This window comes from Pelophylax lessonae, assembly GCF_965119305.1.
Source record: "Pelophylax lessonae genome assembly, chromosome: 5".
Taxonomy (NCBI): domain Eukaryota; kingdom Metazoa; phylum Chordata; class Amphibia; order Anura; family Ranidae; genus Pelophylax; species Pelophylax lessonae.
In genome coordinates this window covers 481,764,711-481,785,011 of record NC_138772.1, presented here as the reverse complement: position 1 = coordinate 481,785,011, position 20,301 = coordinate 481,764,711, and the positions used below count along the sequence as shown (strand labels likewise).

The window sequence follows — 20,301 nt, the reverse complement described above, 5'->3', positions numbered from 1 at the left end:
TGGCCGAAATTTCACTAACAGTGGGAGAGTCTTAAAGGGGCATCAAATACCAGGAGTGCAGTATGTACAGAGTGCAGAGTTCTGTGGATACAACACGGAGTGCAGAGTTCATGGTTGTGCTACGTACAAAGTTCGGGAGTGTGCTACATATACAGTGCAGAGTTTAGGGTTGTGCTACATGCAGAGTTCAGGAGTGTGCTACCTACACAGTGCCGAGTTTAGGGTTGTGCTACATGCAGAGTTCGGGAGTGTGCTACGTATACAGTGCAGAGTTCAGTGTTTGTGCTACGTGCAGAGTTCGGGAGTGTGCTACGTATACAGTGCAGAGTTCAGGGTTGTGCTACGTGCAGAGTTCGGGAGTGTGCTACGTATACAGTGCAGAGTTCAGGGTTGTGCTACGTGCAGAGTTCGGGAGTGTGCTATGTATACAGTGCAGAGTTCAGTGTTTGTGCTACGTGCAGAGTTCGGGAGTGTGCTATGTATACAATGCAGAGTTCAGGGTTGTGCTACGTGCAGAGTTTGGGAGTGTGCTATGTATACAGTGCAGAGTTCAGGTTTGTGCTATGTGCAGAGTTCGGGAGTGTGCTACGTATATAGTTCAGAGTTCAGGGTTGTGCTACGTGCAGAGTTCGGGAGTGTGCTACGTATACAGTGCAGAGTTCAGGGTTGTGCTACGTGCAGAGTTCGGGAGTGTGCTACGTATACAGTGCAGAGTTCAGGGTTGTGCTATGTGCAGAGTTCGGGAGTGTGCTACGTATACAGTGCAGAGTTCAGGGTTGTGCTACGTGCAAAGTTCAGGAGTGTGCTACGTATACAGTGCCGAGTTCAGGGTTGTGCTACATGGAGAGTTCGGGAGTGTGCTACTTATACAGTGCAGAGTTCATGGTTGTGCTACATGCAGAGTTCGGGAGTGTGCTATGTATACAGTGCAGAGTTCAGGGTTGTGCTACGTGCAGAGTTCGGGAGTGTGCCAAGTATACAGTGCAGAGTTCATGGTTGTGCTACGTGCAGAGTTCGGGAGTGTGCTACGTATACAGTGCAGAGTTCAGGGTTGTGCTACGTGCAGAGTTCGGGATTGTGCTACTTATACAGTGCAGAGTTCATGGTTGTGCTACGTGCAGAGTTCGGGAGTGTGCTATGAATACAGTGCAGAGTTCAGGGTTGTGCTACGTGCACAGTTCGGGAGTGTGCTATGTATACAGTGCAGAGTTCAGATTTGTGCTACGTGCAGAGTTCGGGAGTGTGCTACGTATACAGTGCAGAGTTCATGGTTGTGCTACGTGCAGAGTTCGGGAGTGTGCTACTTATACAGTGCAGAGTTCATGGTTGTGCTACGTGCAGAGTTCGGGAGTGTGCCAAGTATACAGTGCAGAGTTCATGGTTGTGCTACGTGCAGAGTTCGGGAGTGTGCTACGTATACAGTGCAGAGTTCAGGGTTGTGCTACGTGCAGAGTTCAGGAGTGTGCTACGTATAAAGTGCAGAGTTCAGGGTTGTGCTACGTGCAGAGTTCAGGAGTGTGCTACGTATACAGTGCAGAGTTCAGGAGTGTGCTACGTATACAGTGCAGAGTTCAGGGTTGTGCTAGGTGCAGAGTTCAGGAGTGTGCTACGTATACAGTGCAGAGTTCAGGGTTGTGCTACGTGCAGAGTTCGGGAGTGTGCTACGTATACAGTGCTGAGTTCAGTGTTGTGCTACGTGCAGAGTTCGGGAGTGTGCTACGTATACAGTGCAGAGTTCAGGGTTGTGCTACATACAGAGTTCGGGAGTGTGCTACATATACAGTGCAGAGTTCAGGGTTGTGCTACGGGCAGAGTTCGGGATTGTGCTATGTATACAGTGCAGAGTTCAGGAGTGTGCTGTGTACAGAGTACAGAGTTCAGGGGTGCACTACACACAGAGTACAGAGTTCAGTCTTCTTCCACAGCTGCTTAGTTCTGCATTCCCCATCCACATTTCACTTTTACCCCTCTTCTTCTCTAGTACCTCCCCTCACACTGTAGATGGCTTTGCCTCTCTTACTTGCAGGAAGATCATCCAGTGGGGGTGTCAGCATTTGCACTGCACCCCAGGCACCGCCATCTCCTTTGTCCCCATCCTGCACTTGGAAAACACAGGAAGCCAGACCTCTGTGTTTATGAGTGATAGTGGTGAGCAGGGAGCAGAGGGCCTGAGCCAAAGGTGGTGGAACTGAGTTCCACCAAGTTCCAGCTGAAAAAAGCCCTGCTGACATCACATATCACATGGCCAGAATACAGGTAATCGGGGTATCAGTTCAACATTGTTCAAATGTCACAGCGAAATAAGGTGTTTGGGGTCAGACTCAACACCAAACGTTAACATAGACAACCTACTTACACATTTCAATTACTTTACAATCCTGAACAAGCAATATTAATCATATCATTACAATAAAAAAACTTTCCATGAAAAAGCAGTTTAACCACTTGTCTACAACAGGGGCAATGTTTTATTTCTTTGCACATATGTTAATTCTACATTTTTTGCTACAGATTATTTAAAACCTCCAAACAATTATATATTTTTCGTTTAGCAGAGATCCTGGAAAATAAAATAGTGGTAGTTGCAATGTTTAATGCTGCACAATGTTTGTGCAGCTATTTATCAAGTACAAAATGCAATATAATGAGTTTTAGTGCACGCATGTTATACCCAGTTTGCAAATAAAATATAAGAGAAGGGGGTTGCATTGAGTAAATAAATACTAAACATGTAAAGCCTTAAAATTGTATGCACTCATGAAACCACAAAAAACATTGGTACCCAAAATTCTCCATAATCGATGCTTTAAAGGGGAAGTAAAGCTTCCTCTGTAACTTGTACCTATAGGTGATCCTATGATAAGGCTTACCTATAGGTACTGTAAATATCTCCTAAACATGTACCGTTTACTTTGCATGTAGCCAGAGACATCACCGGTGCATGCACTCTAAAGAAACGACCGCCTGTGCCGTTCCTTCAGAGCCCTGTGCCGTGAACGGTGGCTCCCGTGCGCATGCGTGGGAGTGACATTATTGCAGCTCCGGCCAATCAGATGGACGGAGGACGCGAACCCGGAAGGAAGACGGGTTTACATGTCGGCTGTGTAAGTGTTGTGCAGGCAGGGCTGCGGGGGCTTCATTTTAAGGTAAGTATTTCATAATGAGCTAGTATACGATGCATACAAGCTCATTATGCCTTTTCCTTTCAGGTTTTTATGTTTTAAATGTTTTTTTGGGAGGTTTACAACCTCTATAAAAGCCTTTACAGGTTATTAGTTTAGAGTTAGCCATGAATGTTGGTTCTAGAATTGTTTCTCTCACTCCATTGGTCATGGAGACACCTCACATGTGTGTTGCAATTCATGTTTACATACACTTGTATGGCCTATGCTGTGAATTTGAATTAAGGGGGGGGGGGTGCTCTTAATTTTTTTTTATCATAAATTATTTTTTTACACTGTTTTAATTTGTTTCATTATTCAACTTTATTGCTGTCACAAGCCACCCCAGTGATAGCATTAGGCAGGTGTGACATGTCCTCATTCTGGAGACATCATATGTCTAATAGATCCCCAATGTCTCCCATGCCCTCTATTGCAGCTAATCAAGCGCATATCATGCTTAATAGCTGCAGTGGCAAGGGAATGACAGCTGTGAATCTGGAAGTAATGTAATACACCTTGCTTACAGGTGTATCAGTCACGGCGGGGGGACAGATGTTCCCTGTTCTCCTGCTCTCATACGCTATCCAAAACTAAGAAAAACTTTTGGCTTCAGATACACTATAACCACTTAAGCCCCGGAAGATTTTACCCCCTTCCTGACCAGGGCCTATTTTGCGATTCAGCACTGCGTGACTTTAACGGACAATTGTGCGGTCGTGCGACGCTGTACCTAAACGAATTGATGTTTAGGTGAAGGACGAAAAATGTCCTTTTTTTCCCACAAACAGAGCTTTCTTTTGGTGATATTTGATCACCTGTGCAATTTTTTGATCATGCGCTATAAACAAAAAAAGAGCGTCAATTTTGCAAAAATAACAATATTTTTCATATTTTTTTTATATATCAAAATTCCCCCCAAAAAAATGTAAAAATCAAAATTTTTTAACATTTTCGGCCAATTTGTTTTATGCTACATATGTTTGGTAAAACAAATCGCAAAAAGCGTATTTTGATTGGCTTGCGCACAAGTTATTGCGTTTACTAACAAAGGGAAAGATTTTTGTAATTTTTGTTGTTTTTTTTTAACGCGTAATGGCGGCGATCTGCGATTTTTTTTTGCGGTACTGCGACATTGCGGTGGACAGATTGGACCCTTGACTGACATTTTTAACACTTTTGGGGTTACCAGTGACATTACTACAGTAATCAGTGCTATACATATGCACTGATAATGTAAAATTATACTGGCAGTGAAGGGGTTAACTTTTTTTTTGAGAGGGAGGGGCTATGTGTGTCCCTAGGGGCGTGATTCTAACTGTGATTGGCTGTGGCTTGAGATGTAGGAACAGTGATCAACGGTCCTACATAGTAGAACCGTATGATCACTATTTCTACACAGGGGAGAATGACAGGCAGCTTGTTTACATCAGCCGCCTGCCTTTCTCCCTCTCCACCGACAATCGCGAGTGACCGGCGGACCCGATGCGCGGGGGGGTCTGTGACCGCGCGGGAGCGGGAGCGCGCCTTCGGCGGTGCACGCTCGCTCCTGAGACCCTCACAGGCTAGCGGCGTAGTACTACGTCGCTTTGCCTGTGAGGGGCTGACCGCCGCAGTAAATAGTCGTGCGGCGGTCGGCAAGCGGTTAAAGTCTATCATTCCAATTTATCATGGCCAGTTACAGTCTCCAAAATCTGGCAAAACAAAAAAAAAAACAACTACATAAATAATATGCATCCTTTTCTATGTTTATTTACAAATGCAGACTGATTGCGCTGAATATGCATGAAGTTAGTGAAGAATAAGCAATGTTAGGACAACAATGGCTTGTGGGATAAGAGCCACATGTAAGCAATTATTTGGAGTAGAGAACTACAGATGTTAAACTTATATGGATTTATATTAATCTGGGCCAAATTCCTGGACTCGTGCATTGTGCAATTACTTTTTTGAGAACATTTTTAGCTACATGTACAGTATTAACTCTATGTACATTTTACTGATATAACTGTCCACATGCATACTTTTCTAACTTTCCCACTTAGCCCTCAAATGGACTCCCCAAGCAACTAGGTTTTTGCCTATGATATATCAACTTTGAAAAACACACACATGATATTATCATAAGTATTGTAAGGCCTGCCTTTACACGCACATGAACTTTAATGGCATCCCAGTCTTAGTCCGTAGAGTTCAATATTGAGTTGGCCCACCCTTTGCCGCTATAACAGCTTCAACTGTTCTAAGAAGGCTGTCCACAAGGTTTAGGAGTGTGTCTATGGGAATGTTTGACCATTCTTCCAGAAGCGCCTTTTGTGAGGTCAGGCACTGATGTTGGACGAGAAGACCTGGCTCGCAGTCTGCGCTCTAATTCATCCCAAAGGTGTTCTATCGGGTTGAGGGCAGGACCGTCAAGTTCTTCCTCCCCAAACTTGCTCAACCATGTCTTTATGGATCTTGCTTTGTGCACTGGTCAAAATCATTTGGTGGAGGGGGATTATGGTGTGGGGTTGTTTTTCAGGGGTTGGGCTTGGCCCCTTAGCTCCAGTAAAGGGAATTCTTAAAGCCTCAGCATACCAAGACATTTTGGACAATTCATCCCAAAGGTGTTCATGGGGTTGAGGTCGGGCCAATGAAGTTCCTTCACCCCAAACTCACGCATCCATGTCTTTATGTATCTTGTTTTGTGCACCGGTGCGCAGTCATGTTGGAACAGGAAGGGTTAGGGTCCATGTACACGGGACGCTGGAAATGGCTGTTTAGGAGCAGTTGGGCGTTTTTTTCAGAAGCCCCTGAACCCATCTACATTTTATCTTATCTGTCCATGTACACATGGTCGTTTACAGTCATTTGCAGGCAGTTGCGTTCAGGGACTGTTTTTAGAAAGCAATTATTTGCGTTCGAACGTGTGTTTCCCGGCGTTTCAAACGCACAAACGCGTCCGAACGCGTCTGAACGCGATGACCCGCGTTTAGCGTTCGCGTTTTTCCATTTTAAAGGGGAATAATTTTTTTTGACCTCTAGGAACGCTTCTAAACGCAAACGCTGCTAAACGCTGCTAAACGCCCGCTAAACGCGGGTACAAACGCGACTGAACGGACGTTTCAAACGTCCTAAAAATTCCAGCATTCAAAGGGACTTTTAACAACGTCCCGTGTACATGGAGCCTTAACCCCAAACTGTTCCCACAAAGTTGGGAGCATGAAATTGTCCAAAATATCTTGGTATGCTGACGCCTTAATAGTTCCCTTGACTGGAACTAAGGGGCCAAGCCCAACCCCTGAAAAACAACCCCACACCATAATCCTCCCTACACCAAATGATTTGGACCAGTTATAGTTGCAATGGGTGGGTCAACTCAATAATGAACCCTACGGACTAAGACTGGGAGCGCATTAAAGTTCATGTGCATATAAAGGCAGGCGTCCCAATACTTTTGACAATATAGTGTATATCTTCCACATTATTTCTCTTAGTTTGGATACATTTGATTGTCTCCAACTGTCACAACGCACAAGCACACTTGACAGTTACTTTGTTTTGCATATAAACATTAATTACATGACAAAGATTCCCAAAGCACTATGGATTACCTAAAAAGAGAGTTAAGCAGTATCTGCCTGATTTTTAGATTCACTTTGTCTGCCTGAAACCCCGGATAAGGGACGGGTCGCTGCTCTTATTCACTTATATATTTCAGCTTGAGTCATAGAGTTTTGTAAACAATTGGCTTATTATAGCAGATGAAAAGGAGACATTGTACATTGATCATGTAGTCTCATGACATCATTTGTTGCCCTGGACACACAGCATATAGTAGAGTAAATCTTCACATTTCTGTGTCAGCAGTTTCTGTTTGTGTTGAGGCATGCGGCTTGGTACTGCCCATTAACATATGACCTTGTTGACCCATCTGTAGTGTGAGACCTGGCATTTTCTGTCAATTAACCCTTATATCCCGCAATCCCTGGGTCTCTGATTCTAGCACTGGTGCAGGGGAGAGCTCCACAGTAGATATGTTATGGAAAACTTATTGTGTATCCATCACTGGTGAAGTGGATCTCATTATGTGATGTATACAAACTTGTACTGATATCTAGTGACTATTTGGTGTGGCTACAACTGGTTATTACTCTTTTTCTGAAATGGCATTTTCTAGTTTACCTGCATGTTGGGGCTAGTTAGTTTAGTATTTAGATGGACCCCTCTCTTCTTCCTCACGTTTCTTCAGTTAGTTACCAGCCTTCATAGTGGCAAAAGGCTTAAAAGCTAAATGCCTCTTTACACTTTAATTTGACAAATTAACATCCCATGTATTGCAGTTTTAACAAGTAAAACTATATTGGATTAAGCTGCCGTGTCTTATTAGAGAGTTGAGCTGTCTGTGGAGGTTACTTATTCAGCAGGTGACCATACTGAGTTCTAAAGGAAGTATGTCGTATGTCTATGCATATAGCAGTGCATGAAACAGAACAAATTAGATGTCACACAGATACAAGCAGGTAGACCATTCACAGACATGCATTTGCAATGGAAGGAATAGAGAGGCATGCTTTGGATTCTATGTGACACAGAACAGGAAGTTGTCTTGTCTAGTGCTGAAACAACTAATCGTTTATGAAAATAGTTGTCAACTATTTTCATAATCGATTAGTTGATCAGCTGATTAGTTGGCCTGCATACAGAATGCATTATTTGTTTACATTTCAGGAAATACAGTGCAGCACACATATAGCTCAGTACACCATCCAAACATGTCAGTAAGTGCCCGAGAACTTGTGAATGTGAATGTGTGAGGAGCAATGCCTCATGGGACACGTAGTCCTGGGCAGGAAGTGAGTGGCTCTGAAGGCAGAAGTTTTTTTTTACCTTGCTATTGGGGAACTCTATACTATATTTTGCATCTTGTTATAGGGGCACTCTATACTATACTTTGCAGCTTGTTATAGGGGCACTCTATACTATACTTTGCAGCTTGTTATAGGGGCACTCTATATTATACTTTACAGCTTGTTATAGAGGCACTCTATTTTATACTTTGCAGCTGGTTTTAGGGGCACTCTGAAGGCAAGAGTAGCCAGAAAAATGGGGTGGGGGCCCCAGAAGAGGAGAATCAGAGCTGCTCTGTGCAAAACCATTACACAGAGCAGGTAAGTATAACATGTTTGGTTTTATGTTTTTTTTTTTTTTTGTTTTTTTTTTTTTATCACTTTAAAGACTCTGTGCAGGGAAGATCAACATCTGAACCCGGGAAAGGTGGAGGCTGATAGACTGGAGGTAATATAAGGCATTACAATTACTTTTAAAGTAAACTTTTACCAGTATTGTGCATTATATTTAAAAGGATCATATCTATCGGGGAAAAAAAAGTTTCAGCTTTTAGTACTACTTTAAAGTAAAAGATTTATATCTCCCTTCCACCCTTTATATAGCTTCATGTCTGACTCCTAGTTAAAATGCCCATATATCCTACTTCTGGGTGTATTATTATATATATGATATAAGTCATTTATATTATTACTTTCACTGTTTCACATTTTTTTTATAACTTTACATATTACCTAAAGTATACACCACAGTTTTCTTTAAGGTTATTTACCTGATTAATCGAAACAATAATCGGCCAACTAATCGATTATGAAAATAATCATTAGTTGCAGCCCTAGTCTTGTCCCTTTGGTGCATAGGGACAAGCTAGCTGAAACAATAAAGGGATCAATCAGCAAAGAACATTGCCAACTGCAGCCACAATATATGAGCCAATCATTACAAGATAAGGCAAACAATAGATAGAATGAATATAGTTACATTAATAGCTAGTTAAAACAATGAAAATATGTGAACAATGCCTTTAAAATACTGTATTTCCTATTTTTATTATAACAATAAGTAAAATAAAATACATAAATTTGAACCACTATACAGCCCCTTTAAATTAGTGCTTTATATAGTGTATTTTTTTTCTTTCTAGATAGGCCTGCTGTAAATATTTTCTTTAAAACAGACCTTTATGAAGTTTATGTATATTGCTACTTCATGATCAATAAAAATTATTTTATTGTGTTGTCTAACCTGCAGCACTTTCTCACCTCTCCCCTGTGAGTGCTCGTGCCAGAACATTCTCTACAATAAGTATGACAGTAAATTGTCCTTGCAATAAATCTTACAAAACTGTTACATTAATAAAATATTTGTAATTTCTTCATGAAAAATCAGTTATAAAGTGGCTATATATACTATTTTATTTTCCTAAGTTTTAATGGTATTGCACAGAGCATTCAGCCGGCACTCTATGCTACTCCTCTTCTGTGAATGCCCCCATAGCAAGTCTGCTGATATGGGGGCACGCAAGTGGGCAGTCTCAAGAGCTGGGCTGTGTGCATCTATAGACACACATTGTGCAGCTTGGCAGCACCCCCGATCCCTCCTCTCAGGATTTGATTGACGGCAGTAGGAGCCAATGGTTCCTGCTGCTGCCTCTGTGTCCTGTGAGAAGAGGAAGAGAACAGAGCACTGCTGCAAATGAACACAGCACTGGATCGAGAGAGGACGCAGGTATGTGGTTAGGTTGGTAGGGGGGCAATACAACTACTAGGATGTTTTTTACCTTAATCCATGCAATGCAAGCAATGTAAAAAATGTCTTGACTTTAGAACCACTTTAATACATATCTATTTAGCTATAAAAGCACCAGGAAAGTACACTCAAAGTTGGATAAAGGCAACCCTGTAGAAAGAGGAAAAACAATGCATTGTGATTCCACTGCATAGATTTTATTACTTTGTGTACACTACAAACCTTTCTTTGAATTGCAGCATTATCATGGGAATTGTTTTTCCAAAGATACATGATATAATAACTATTAGAGCCATAATGCAGTGAGATGAGTGTGAGAGTTCGAGCCCCATAGCGACAAAGCCAAGCCGAGAACTCTGCTATGACTATGTTTATTCAAGTGTTTAAGTTTCCTGAACAGATGTATAACTTCAGGGCTGCATCCAAGCTTTCCTATAAAATCATCAAACATAGAAATGTGTTTGGGAACAGTGATTGTAGAAATAAGTGAACATGTGTTCCTTACTCTAGCATCCATTTATTTTCAGTCTATGGGTCAGGATTCAATATATTGACCCATGATAAATTTTTGGGGTCTCCAGAAGACAAGAAATTATATTCAACTGATACTTGGGGCTTCAGCATTAAAGCAACTATTGGGTTAAAATATGTAAAAAAACCACACCCTGCAATATAACTGGGATTACACTCACCCCCTCCTGACACCCAGGGCCGGATTAAGAGCATCATGGGCTTGGTGCTGAGGATTTTGAAGGGCCTTAAGGGCCGTGCCTTGGCATGCACCCAGAGGAGGAAGGGTGCAGCCATGCATGCCTAATTCAACATGGGATGCTGTCACTGACGCCCATAAACACATCCATGCATCGGCAACTGTCCGTCCTTGTCCGGCCTTCGTGCTGTGTGGGGAGGTTCTGAGGGAGCTGCCTGGGGAAGCGAGCATAGAAGCCAGACTTCTGTGTTTACAAGTGACAGAAGAGTGGTAACAGTGAATATGACCAACCCGGGGCCTATATTAAGGTAGGGGCCCGGAGCTGCAGCTCCAATAGCCCCTATGTTAATCTGGCCCTGCTGACACCCCTTCCTCTTATTTTCACTCTCTCTGGAGAACAATGGCCTCTTCATATCCAATACATTTCCAGGCCTGCCAGATTTCTTGTTCTACTCTGAGCTTCCTTCAGCTGCCCCCTTTGCCACTACAGGAGGAAGGTACCACAGTGTGTGCCAGTGGAAGCAAGCATCACCGTAAGTTTCTAATATTCATTTTTTTGTTGTGGGTTAGTGGCAACAAAACTGTTCATAAATAAATGGTGTTTTTATTGCAGCATATGTTTCTGCACATTTACAAATATATATAATTTCTTAGATATTTGTACCAATCTTTCCCTACTCAACTGGAACCTCTCCCTACCGCTGGTCCCTGTGCCTGACAGACGGGTGATCTGTCCCTACACTACCCACATGCTAAAAGCATGCCAAGCCTGGGAGCCAGGGCCTGACCCGAGATGGCCAGTAGAGTCACATGGGGCGGCAGCATCCAGCTCAATAGCTTCCCCAGTGATCCAGGAAACCATAAAGGAACCATATTGCTCTTGACTTCCTCTCCCTTTGAGATACTGCTGTGGTTGAGTTTCACCTGCAGTGGAGACAATAGACTACACCTGCCTACACATTCATGATACTGAATTTTCAATGCATACCGAGGTTCCTGAATACAAAAACCTACCTGTTTGCTTACTAGCAGCCTGAGTATCACTGATGATCTCTGCAAGCAGAGAGAAAAAAAAGTGTGTTCCTCATTAAATGGATCAAAATTAGGCCGGTTCAGCAAGGACCAGCCAAATTTCCATCCACGTGTGGCCACTGTGGTTGAACAGAAGTCGATCTACCAATCAGCTACTGGTCAACTGTCAGAGATATAGCTGTGGAAGAACTGGCTTTGCTGCCAATACTAGAGATGGGTGCATCAGGCGCACTTCCATGTGCATGCACATTGGCAGAAGAATGGTGACTTGGTGCACGCAGGTGCATGGCGCGTGAATCAGCGAGCGCGTGTGCGCAATGGCGCACGCATCACGCGACAGATGTGGACACTTGCTGGCCTAAATAAGACCACTGCTGATTCCATCAAATGGCTGGATTGTCATTAGCCTTCCTGTGTTCCTCTGTGTACTTTCCTTGGATTTCCTGTTGTGACCCGGCTTGTTTCTGACCTGTCTGATCTCTTCTCCTGGCATTGACCCTTTGGCTTGCTCTACCAACCTTGCTCCTGTTTAATCACATGTGTATGACTTCAGTTTGCTTCACGGACTTCACTATTACTTACCTGCCTGCCTTCCTGTGTATGACCCAAGCTCACAATACAGACTTTGCTATTACTCCCTGCCTGCCTTCCTGTTGTGACCTCGGGCAAGTTCCTGTTTCTGCTATCTGCCTTTGCCCCCGGACTGATTACCTGTGTTTGATCCTCAACCTGGATTCTACTACAGTTCCCTGTGTGCACAAGTTTGCCAAGTACATGTGGAGTTTCCCGAGAGACATGTTGCTGTGTATCCTGTCATTTCCGGCATCCACCAGGTGATCACAGGCTCAGCTCTTCAGTACCGTGTTGGCAGCCTGTGCTTTTTTGGGCGCTACACCTCCTGTACCACCTTCAGGGGTGTACTGCACTTAGCTGCAAGGGGAGTCCTCTCAGCACCTTGGCCTCGGATCAAGTACGTGACATCAACTGCCCTGTCGCATTAACGCTGCTCGATCAGCGCTGTATGCTTTAGACTGTAGCACTGATCAGTGTATTCTGACTGCGGGGAAGTCTCCCCTCTGTCAGGATATAAAGACCCAGCAGGACACACAGCATGGAGGGGAATCAAATCAGTTTTTTTGTTCAGCCCACTGGTTGAACAAAAAGAAAAACAGACTAATGTATGGGCAGTTTAAGACTTATAGTTTGTTTAGTCTGATCTCCCTCCTGTTCAGATCTATTTTATAGAATGACTTTTACCTGGATCCTGCAGGAAACTCGTGATCTAAAGCTTTGCACCTGTTGGCTTCATATATACCAGTCAGGCAAGAGTTTTTTTCTTTTTTTACCTTGAACATATGTATTAAATATTAAATAAAAGAAAGAAATATACAAAAGTTCCTTTAAATAGCAACAGGGATAAACGGGAAATATCTATTCCTTCAACTTTCCTACAGCAATTATAGATGTTCTTCATACGGATTGATGGTTTTGTCTCGATAAAATTAAAATAAATACCTACACCATTATAAAAGCGTAATTTTCTCATCTAGAAGACGAGGCCCAGCCATTACAGCACTTACCTTAAAAGCCAGGATGATACTGATGAAGAATAGAATGATCACAACAAGACATGTGGGATTCACGGACAGAATCTCTTCCTTGTATGGGAAACTGGACGGCTGTAAGAGAGATAGATTGTTGTTATAATGGATTCTATTAGAAAACACAGGATAATAAATTACTGGTGTCATCTCTGCTGGATGGAAAGAGTCTCCAGCTGTGATCCCACTCTGGGCATATGTAACGCTGTGAAGGGCTATTACTGGCTGGCGTTATGTCAGGAAAACAAACACAATTAGGTGACATGACAGATTTAATCTCGTATTCTTATTATTCTTTCTACTCTTATTAGAAATAAAATCTTTCATAGCACATTGGAACAGCTTTATGAAGATATGTGGATCTCAAAGAAATGTTGTAACACTCGTGCCCTAATTATGCAGCATGAGGAACATTCTCTGATAAGTTACTCTGAGTTTCTAAACTCTGTTCACAGGGCAGAAACTTTTTTTAAAAGTTTTTAAATAGAGTAGGGAATGCTTAGCAACCCTGTCAAGACTTTACCGTTGTCTGTGTCCAATGGGGAAATTCACTCTCTCCATTTGCCGTGATGACCATTGTCACCAGGTATAAAAGTAAAGGAAAATCCAGAATAGACAAAAAGTCTTCCAATGAGGATGCATTGTGGTGAAACCAAGAGTAGAGTTTCCCTATTCATGTCTACAGGACATGATGTGAAGAAAAATCTCTCCAATGGAAAAGAGATGGCCAAAAAACTTAATGGATTTTTTTCTTTCGCTACTCTATCCAAAACTAAACATAAAGCTTGGGCTTTAGTTACACTTTGAATTTCCAATGTGAAGGAAACCACATTTGGCAGTCCAGGGAGAATGAAGATGACTCTGCCAGCAGGCTGGTCCTTGGGTGCCTGTGCTGCCGTTTCCTGCTATCTTTGGGTTAGGGTACCTGATGTAACTTGCAGGCGTAAAAACAGAAGTGGCCTTTTTCCAGGCTGAAAAGCTCTCAGCTGATTGTGGAGTTTCCTTGCCAGGAAAAGAGTCTCTTCAGGCTCATAGCTAGAATAGTGACAATAGAAAATTTAGATCTGAGCATGATGATGTTGCACACCTGACTATATATATCACCTGAGGGCTTGCAGTCTTTTCCCTTGTAATTGTGCGCAACAGTCTGATGCGCAACCCCTCAGGTACAAAACATTTGCCAGCAGGTCTCTTTGTGGGAGCATCAGGTTGGGCAGCCAAGATCTGTTCCCCAAGAGGAGAGGTTAACCTGCACATATCCAAGATGGCTGCCAACAGGAAGGCAAAGTGAGACCTTGACATCACCAAAACCATAGAAAAGTCTCATTAACAGGTATTAACTGCTAGTGAATATAATTTGGCTCTTGGGGTTCCTAAGGGCTCATGCACACTGCAGCTCAAAAAAAAAAAGCTGCATATACAGGCATTTGAGATTTTATTTGTCTGCTTTATGGCTCATGCATGCTGCACCTCAAAAAAAGTTGCTTTTATAGGCATTTGAGCTTCTATTTCAGCTTGAATAAGCTTGTGCTTTGAGCATAGGCATTTTTTTTCACAAGCTCCTCTCGGCTCATTTTTCCTATTTTTTTTTTTTTTTTTTGTGTGTTTTCTAGCTTCTTTGAGCTGTTTCATGCTCTTTCACGTTTTTTTTTTTGCATGTTTTTTGGGCCCTTTTGCGTCTTTTATGCTCGAAAGCTTCTCTCAAAAACAGGAGTTTGGTGGGGTTTTTTTTTCTGCTTGTAAGAGCATATTCTTGTAAACTCCTGAAAAAGCCATAGTGTGCATGGATTAGTGATCGACCGATTATTGGCAATGCCGATATATCGGGGGCCGATACGCACTTTTCCCGATATATCGGAATCGGCCCATGAGGTTACCGATATTGGCAATATTAAGGGAAAGGGCTTGTACCGGAGTGATGCCTGCAGCTAGAGGCATCACCCCAGTACCGGCGTCCATAGCCGCTGGTCGGCTGTCTTGCAATGACAACCGATGCGACTGAGAAGCCGCTCAGCTGTCATTACAAGGAGCGTGAGGGGACGTCGCCCGGGGCCCCCGTCCCACCGGCATGGCTGCCGAACAAAAGACCCAATCAAAGCCGCATTCGGCTCTGATCGGGTGTCCATGTAAAAAAACCGGAAGTGATGTCATGACATCACTTCCGGGTACTCGGCAGCACATTCAAATAAATGCGAGCATTCAAAACAGCCAAACTTGGCGTTTTGAATGCTTTTAAGTGCCGAGGAGAGGTTTGGAGTCTTTTAGACCCCCAGATCCCTCCACCAGAGTGCCTGTAAAAAAAAAAAAAAAAAATTTTAATGTCTGAAAATATCAGCCAATATCGGCCGATACCGATATCCGATGACCAAAATATCAGTATCGGCAATAAAAAAAACAATATCAGTCGATCACTAGCATGGATACATGGCTAACATGGAGGGGAGTTTCCAGGCAGAAAAACATGAAAGCTCAAAAGCCTGAAGGAGCAGTTTCTTTGGGCTTCTTTAAGATCCAGTGTGCATGAGCCCTTATAGCATGATGAAGCTTGTGATTTTTTGTGCTCTTTTGCACGTTTTTTTTCTAGCTTATTTGAGCATAAGTGTTTTTCACAAACCCTCCCCTCAGCTATTTCTTTCCTTTTTTTGTGCATTTTCATACTTTTGTAAAGCTTTTTCATGCTTTTTTGTACTTTTTCACTCTTTTTAGCACATTTTTGGGCACTTAGGCATCTTTTCTGCTCTAAAACTCCTCTCAAAAACACGAGTTTGGTGGGATTTTTTCTGCCTGTAAGAGCATATGCCTGTAAATTCCTGAAAAAGTCATAGTAAAACCCTCCCCTCAGCTAATTTTATTCTGTAGTCTGTAGGAGCAGCTTCTTTGAGATGCAGTGTGCATGAGCCCTAATAAAGAAAGAAATCTGAGAGCCCCCATTGCTGACCCCTTTCTGAAAATGTTAGCTGATTTGCTGCACTGCTGATCTTATTTTTATACTTTTTGAGTCGCTGGTGTGGAACAAACATGCAGGTCGGGAAAGTCACAGCTGAGTTGTAACTAATTTACATATTGACTTGTTCTCAGGGTCTTAGTAGGCATTCAAGTCATTTAATCAGCATAAATATACAAGGAGAAGAGTGCCAGAATTGTATAAAATAGGTTTAATTTTTTTTAAAAATGTGTTAAGCAAGGAGACCACGCATTTGTTATCCAATGTGCTCCTTTCATTAAAACATTGAAAATGCCGGATGGGGCTATTGCAAAATCAGCAAATAGAGGAAACTTAGTGGGCGTTTTAGACTGTTCTCAGATAAAGCATCCCTTGGGAAAACGAATCTATACCATCCAGATCATGCTGCATCCAGCATTTCTAGGGAAGTAGGCCTCATGGAACCTCCATAAGACACTGGTTTCTTTCTGAACAGTCTTTTTTTCCTTTTAAATAGCACTTATACTGGACACAAACAATCATTATGGTGCTCCCTCCTTGTATCTTTATGCTGATCAAATGACCTGAATTCTTACTAAGTCATTTATTGAGAATAATCTTTTATATGAGTTCCTCTAGTTCTCTGCACTGGGCTGTTAAGATCAGCCTTTTTTAATGTTTTTATTATGGAGAAACCCCTGCTAAGTACTATATCTACAGATATAAGTAAACAGAATAATGTAAACAGGCCCCCTTACATTGATGGCCAGAGGGAGAAGAGCCCTTTGCACTGCTGGCCAGTGGATAATGTTAATATTAAAAAATGGAAAAAGCTAGGCTTACCCAATTGTGACAATATATAATAAACTCTTAATAAATACCCACCATGCAAAACTTATCAGGACATACAATTATATAAAGTGCAAACTTCAATGTGCAAATCAGCAATTTAAATCAAAGTGTAATAGTGCAAAGAAAATGTGCAATCCGCTTGTGTTACAATTCTTGCAAATAAAAGTGACTTGTGCCTTCATTCCACCCGACTCCACTCTGTGCCACCACCAGTGTCCCTTCCAGGGAATGAACTCACTAAAATATGTTGACCCCTCTATGCGTTTGCCTAAGAAGGTCAATACAGCTTTATATCATAGACTCTCTGTATAAGGGATCCCATAAGGCACAGGTGTCAAACACAAGGCCCACGGGCCAAATCCAGCCCTCCAGGCCATTTCATGTGGCCCTTGCACCTCTCCTGCAGCTGCTGCATCTCCCTCATCTCTGCCTCCACCTTGTCTCAGCAAATGGCAGCAGAGAGGACAGATCTCCTCTGCCAGATCCTGTGCTTCCCCCTGTAGCTGCAGAGAGGACCCCCCCCCCAACTTAGTAGCTGGCAGCAGAGAGGAGGACACAACTCCTTCTACAGATCCTGCACCTCTCTGTGCAGCTGCAGCACCCCCTCCTCTCCACCTCCACGGGTCTTAGCATTCAGCAGACTTCAGCAGCTGACTCCAGCCCTCCTCCAGACACTGCAGTTGCTGCTTCCCAACTCTGCCTCCAGCTTCTTCCCAGCAGCAGCACATGGTAAAGGGGATGCACTGTGATGTAAGGGATGAGAGGGTGGGGGCTCTTGACTTCTGATAGTGCTGGGCTACAGATAGAACTGGCCCTCTGAGGGCGACCATAATGGGGATGCATCCCGCAATGAAATTGAGTTTGACACCTCTGCCATAAGGGATCCCATCCACCTAGGACCAATATATATGGTTGGTTTCTATAGTCCCAGGCCCCCGCCTCCTTCTGACGTCCAAAAGAAACGACAAACGATGTGGCTAAGTTCAATGGATTGATTATGGCCTATGAAAAGCCAAACATAGTTAGTCTGGTTGAAACAAGTCCTTCTAGTTCAACCAATAAAACCAGTGAGAGCCCGAGCTCACGTAGTAAATAATATCACTATTTAAGCAGCAGTTTATTTTACAGTTACTTGAGGATATTTAATTTTTTCTGTGTCATTGGTATTTTCTTCATATACGCCAGTGGATAATGTGCATGTTCCAATGGTGGTCAGAGTAAGAAGGGTCCATTACATTGGCAATCAGTGGGAAAATGTTTCCCACATCGGTGGTCAGCAGGAAAATTGCTCCTTACATTAGCGGTCATTGGAAAGACAACTGCAAGCCCCCCCCCCCCCTTACTTTACAAATAGCTAAAAAGATCCCTGATATCACTGGAAGAACTGGTAGCAACCTGTGAAACAATCCTAGAATTGTCTGGAACCCTGGTTGAGAAAGGCTGAGCTCAACTAAGAGAAGATGAGGCCACTCTGGAAGCCAACCAAATTTTACCACATTGGGCATAGAGCTGGTTGATAGCATAGTAGAGCTGACGGTTGATCTAAGCAGTGTGTTATTGATATTTCACTATCCAGTACCCATGCTGAGGCAGTCTTTGACCAACCTACTTTGCTTTAAACGTAGTAGAGGAAAGTCAGGTCAGAACCTGGCTATGCTGCCTGGGAGGGATGTATAGGTTAGAACACTGGCTGAAATGAATTGCAACTTTTTTAACAGGTAAGACAGTTCATGCATACTATATCCATTTCAAATGTGTGTTAAGCTGTTTGTTTATACCTCCACGATGAATGAATTATAATCAGATGGATACATGTGCACTTAGATAATCCGATAGTGCAAGTGACACATGGCTGTTTTAGTATCTCAGCAGATAGGTACAAGGTCTATGTGCTACAAAACTCTTTTTCTAGAAATGGACTTTGTCAAACGGTATTAAACACAGGACCATAAATGTAATATATTGCAGCTCCCCAATCATTAGATGTGGTGGCTGCATTCATTTTCCTATTTTAGGCTTTTCCCCTCTGTTTTCACCTGGTGATCTGGCCAGTAACGCACCTCCTGTATTAGGCTTCATGTACACTAACCTACATGGCCAACTCCTAAACTTGAGTTTAGGAGCTTTTGGAGTTTTTTTGCCAAAGCTTCTAAACTCAACTCCATAAAAGCCTAGGTGTCTGGGAGAGTTTAGGAGCTGCCAGGTTTAGGTGAGCTTCAACCTCCCTCTCCCTGAACGCAGAAAAGGAATGTTTTGACCACCGGCCACAGGAAAACGCAGCAAAACCGTGATTTTTCTGCACTTTGTGTTTTCCCGTGGCTGCAGTAAATGTAGGCTAGTGTACATGAAGCCTCAGAGTGCCCTCATTCTAGATTAACCACTTAAGCCCCGGAAGATTTTACCCCCTTCCTGACCAGGGGGTATTTTGCGATTCGGCACTGCGTGACTTTAACGGACAATTGCGCGGTCGTGCTACGCTGTACCTAAACAAATTTGACGTCCTTTTTTTCCCACAAACAGAGCTTTCTTTTGGTGGTATTTGATCAACTGTGCGATTTTTTGATCATGCGCTATAAACAAAAAAAAAGCGTCAATTTTGCAAAAATAACAATATTTTTCACATTTTTTTTATATGAAATTCCCCACAAAAAAATGTAAAAATCAAAATTTTTTAACATTTTTGGCCAATTTGTTTTATGCTACATATGTTTGGTAAAAAAAATCGCAAAAAGCGGATTTTGATTGGTTTGCGCAAAAGTTATCGCGTTTACTAACTAAGGGAAAGATTTTTGTCATTTTTGTTGTTTTTTTTTTTAACGCGTAATGGCGGCGATCTGCAATTTTTTTTTGCGGTACTGCGACATTGCGGCGGACAGATCGGACCCTTGACTGTATTTTTGACACGTTTGGGGTTACCAGTGACATTACTACAGTAATCAGTGCTATACATATGCACTGTTACTGTAAAATGACACTGGTAGTGAAGGGGTTAACTTTTTTTTGAGAGGAAGGGGCTGTGTGTGTCCCTAGGGGCGTGATTCTAACTGTGATTGGCTGTGGCTTGAGGTGTAGGAACAATGATCAACGGTCCTACATAGTAGAACCGTATGATCACTGTTCCTACACAGCGGAGAATGACAGGCGGCTTGTTTACATCAGCCGCTTTACATCAGCCGCCTACATTTCTCCCGCTGTCACGGACGATCGTGAGTGCCCGGCGGACATCGGGTCCGCCGGGCACACGCGCGGGGGGGTCCTTGACTGCGCGGGAGCGCGCCTCCGGCAGCGCGCACTCGCTCCCAAGAGCCTCACAGGCTAGTGACGTACCGGTACGTCACTTTGCCTGTGAGGGGCTGACCGCCGCAGTATATGTACTTGCGGCGGTCGGCAAGTGGTTAAGGAGCACAGGGGGGCACCTTTAGATAGCAGCATTGTCAGTCTGGGGGG

At 43.1% G+C, this 20,301-nt stretch overlaps 1 protein-coding gene across 1 annotated transcript in view; it reads right to left on the bottom strand.

Annotated features, from left to right (window-relative positions):
- The window catches only part of LAPTM4B (lysosomal protein transmembrane 4 beta), a 187,222-nt gene that overhangs the window by 25,170 nt on the left and 141,751 nt on the right, over positions 1–20,301 (bottom strand). The window contains exon 5 of the mRNA XM_082258011.1: positions 13,059–13,157. Coding sequence (XP_082114137.1) covers positions 13,059–13,157 — 99 coding nt within the window. The remainder of the gene's footprint in view (positions 1–13,058; positions 13,158–20,301) is intronic.